General features: G+C 59.9%; 1 protein-coding gene across 4 annotated transcripts in view; it reads left to right on the forward strand.

Moving 5' to 3' along the window:
- LOC104916805 (gametocyte-specific factor 1) overlaps positions 1 to 2605 on the forward strand; it is a 4831-nt gene extending 2226 nt beyond the window's left edge. Inside the window, exons 2-7 of one of the 4 annotated variants that reach the window (XM_031557693.1) lie at positions 297 to 345; positions 470 to 558; positions 1025 to 1114; positions 1247 to 1332; positions 1722 to 1906; positions 2143 to 2605. In XM_031557693.1, the coding sequence (XP_031413553.1) occupies positions 297 to 345; positions 470 to 558; positions 1025 to 1114; positions 1247 to 1332; positions 1722 to 1906; positions 2143 to 2158 (515 nt within the window). In that variant the 3' untranslated portion in view covers positions 2159 to 2605. Of the gene's footprint in view, positions 1 to 296; positions 346 to 469; positions 559 to 1024; positions 1115 to 1246; positions 1333 to 1721 lie in introns of all 4 variants that reach the window. The other 3 variants (XM_010727816.3, XM_010727817.3, XM_010727814.3) reach the window with 3 other exon arrangements.
- Positions 2606 to 3621: the final 1016 nt, after the last annotated feature.

Below are 3621 nucleotides of genomic sequence, written 5' to 3' on the forward strand. Positions count from 1 at the left end.
CGGGTTTCCCCCACCCGAGGGGAGGGGGGGGGGGTTAATGAAGGAAGCCTCGTTAGCCCCCACCCTGCACGATCCTCCAAAAGATGTGTCACCACGTCCCCTGTGACACCAGCCAGCCCATGAGCAGCTCTGAGTGTCCCCCACGTCCCCTATGACACCAGCCAGCCCATGAGCAGCTCTGAGTGTCCCCCACGTCCCCTGTGACACCAGCCAGCCCATGAGCAGCTCTGAGTGTCCCCCTCAATCCTCCACCCCGCTCCCTAATTTCTCCCCCCTCTATTTTTTCTTTCACACAGGATGTTTCTGGGTGGGGGGGAACCCACAGATCCCCGGCTCTGCCAGAAGGTGAGGAGAAGTCGGAGGAGGCGCCGGATTTGGGGCGGGACGGATGGAAATGGGAATGTCTGTGTCACTCTGCCTCCCCTGGCCGGGCTCCCACCCACCCCCAGCACGCTTTAACCCACGCCAGCCAGGACAACCTCACCGAAGGCAGTCGTGGGGACCCCGCGGGGCTCAGTTTGGGGGGAAATCCTGCTTTTTGCAGCAGTTCACAGAGAGGTCAGCTATTTATCCTTCCCCCTTTGGCTGGGGGGAGCACGCAGGCGGGGTCGCGTCCGTCCCTCCTGGCTGGGCAGAGGAGGAGTGATCTGGTGTTGCAATTAATTCCTCCCTCGCCGGTGCCAGAATTGCAGCTGCAGAGCGCTTTTTATACAGCTAATAACTCCTTTTAATGTACATCTGGCAGAATCTGCACATCCTGGGCTCGGCCCATCTGGGAGACTCTTTTCCTCTCTCAATCTCCTATCCAGAGTCTGAATCCTCATCGCTGAGCAGGAGGAGCTCCTTCCTCCCGTCTCCTCGTTAGGATTTAACCTACCTTCGCCTGAGCTCCCAGTTTTCTTTCCCAGAGAACGCCTTTAAAACCTATTTTTTGAGTTTACGGGGGGGGTTAACTCTCTGATAAACACCTGCACGGGGAGAACCGGGCCTCCCTCCTGACTTTATCTCCTCTTTTCCTCCCCAGCATTCCCCACTCCCCGCTGCCCGTGCTGCCATCCCACGCCGCACAGCGGAACCTCTTCCCCTGCTCCCACCTCACAGCGCTGCCCCGCAGGTGGAAATCCGACCCAATCCCTCCCTGCTCCTCAAGGGTTAAAGAGGAATTTCTCCGGCTTTGTGCCTCGCTTGTTTAAAAGCATCTGACTGCTTCGGATTTGCTTGACATCTCTCCCCTGTGGTTTTGCAGAGCAGTTTCATGTGTGCTTTGAACCGTGCCAACAACGGCGTTGCAACACTTGCCGAGAGTTTTGCTCAGAGGGTGGATCCAGCAGGGTAGGTTGAAGGAATGGGTTATTTTTGTCAGGGAAATGAATGGTCAATGACAGGCGTTCCCCCCCCCCCCCCTTCCCCTTCGCCCCCCTTTTTCCACCTATTTTGCCCCGTTGAAAGCAGTTGTGGATCCTCACCGTGCGCTCAGAGGAGCGATGCTGGGGGAACTGCAGCCCTCGCCGTGCAGCGGGGTCCCAAAAAGCTCCACGGGGCGCCCTGGGGTGCTCTGAATCCCAGTGGGGGATGCTTGCTTGTCAGCCACCCCACAGCAGACCCCAGAACTGCACCCGGGGCTGCGCCCCACACCGTGGCCTTGGTGAAGCTGTGTAGCTGTGGGGCTGGGGGAGGCAGCAGCACGCAGTGACTTTGCTTTCCGCTTTGACGCCCCGCAGCAAAGCAGCAGTTGCCCATCCGGCGTCGGATCCTCGGTTTCCTCCCGCACGTGCAGGGAGAATTCCCTTTGCACCTCTCAGCAAAGCCTCTGCTCCTCAGCCACCACTTCTGCTGCTCCTGGCAGAGCTGTCGGAGCGTCGGATTTTCCTTTTGCCTGGGCCGCGGCCAAGGAGGGCATGAGGAGGTAGGGAGGAACGGGCTGGGTTTTGGACAGTGAGCATCACCGCCTGCTTCCAGCACGCAGGCAGAGGCTCTGCAGCTCCCATCTGGGTCGCTCCAGGGTGTGAAAAGCCGTTTGCAGGGTGCTGCTAGCTGACAGCTGTGGGCTGAGGGCAGGAGGGAGCTGCTGGGATGGCTGAGATGGCTCCCGTGTGCATGCGAGGGGGGTTTTCCTGCATTGAGGCCGGATGTTTTTCCCAGTGCACGGAGGAATTAGGGGCTGGGCTGCCACACCGGCCTTGGGAAGGCACATCTCTGCCACCCTCATCATCCTCTGTGCTTTGTGACCGCCTGTGTAGAGCAGACGGAGCCTGCTGTGCTTTGGAGAAAACGTGGTGGCTCTTCTACGCTCTATTTTGGGGTGATTTCCTGCTTGTTCGGTGTTGCCTTGCCGTCCCCAACCCCAATATCTCTAACCCCAACCCCGAGTACTTCAACCTCTTCAACCATTTCTCCCTGTTCTCTTCCATGGGGTGATGAAACACCACGTGTGCCACAAGCGCCTGGACCAGCAGAGGCACCCAACCTGCACCGAGGGCTCTGAGCCCCCCACCCAAAGGTGCCAGCGACCCCCTGGGGATGTGAGCAGTGAGTACCTGGCCACGCTGGCAGCGCAGCGTGAGCTCTTCTGCACGACAGCCATTAAAAATTCCCCTCGCCTTAACTCACACCATCTCCCTGCTGTGATTCACCGCCGTCCGGCCCGGTGAAGGCGGATGAGGGGGGAAAAAAATCAACCAATAATTTCCCATCAAACTGCTCCTGAAAGAGGCAGGAAGAGGAGGAGGGCAGCAGCTAACGAACGTCTGGCAGTTGTAGGCAAATGGCAGCAAAGAGGCCCCGGCCATAAAGCAGCTCTGTCTGCCCTCACCGAAGGGCCGGGAGCGCTTTGAAGTCGCTGGCTGTGAGATGCATCCCGCAGGTTCTGCGTCTGCGGAGTGTCTGCTGGGCACCCAGGGAGGTGTGAGGCTCAGCCCCGGGGGATTCCCCGAAGGAATCGCTCCCTTTGCAGCTTCTGGAGGAGTTTTGGCACTTTGGCTTTCGGCTCGGTGATGAGATCCCAGCACCAGGCTGGTTCTGCAGCTCTACCTGTCCCCCTCCTGCTGCTAAAATCGGGGCTGAGCGCTGCCAGGGCGGCCACGAAGCGGGGAGCAGCTTCCTTCCTCCTGCAGGGCGTGCCCTGCTGTGCTCACAGCCCCACACGGGGGGGAAATCCGGGCACAAAGCAGAGCTCGGGGTGAGGACTTTCCCTGCCCCAAAGCTCGCAGCTCCGTGGGCACGGCTTGGCCTCTGCGCGGCGAGCTGGGCTCGTTAAAACGGGAAATCGGGTGGGAAAACAACAAATGGCCCAAAGCAGCGGGGCTGGGTGAGGAGGGCAGCGCAGCATCCGTGTCACCGCACGGTGCTGAAGCTGAAGCTCGTGCCCTTCCAGTGCTCACGGGTGGTTTTAGCACAAGCACTGCGTCGCTCCGGGGGGTCCGTGTGCATGCGAGGGGGGTTTTCCTGCATTGAGGCCGGATGTTTTTCCCAATGCACCGAGGAAGTAGGGGCTGGGCTGCCACACCGGCCTTGGGAAGGCACATCTCTGCCACCCTCATCATCCTCTGTGCTTTGTGACCGCCTGTGTCACTGTGCCGGGGGGTTTTGCACAACGTCAGAGGGTTGCGGTGGGGCTGAGCT

This window comes from Meleagris gallopavo, unplaced genomic scaffold (genome assembly GCF_000146605.3).
Source record: "Meleagris gallopavo isolate NT-WF06-2002-E0010 breed Aviagen turkey brand Nicholas breeding stock unplaced genomic scaffold, Turkey_5.1 ChrUn_random_7180001948514, whole genome shotgun sequence".
NCBI classification, from domain to species: domain Eukaryota; kingdom Metazoa; phylum Chordata; class Aves; order Galliformes; family Phasianidae; genus Meleagris; species Meleagris gallopavo.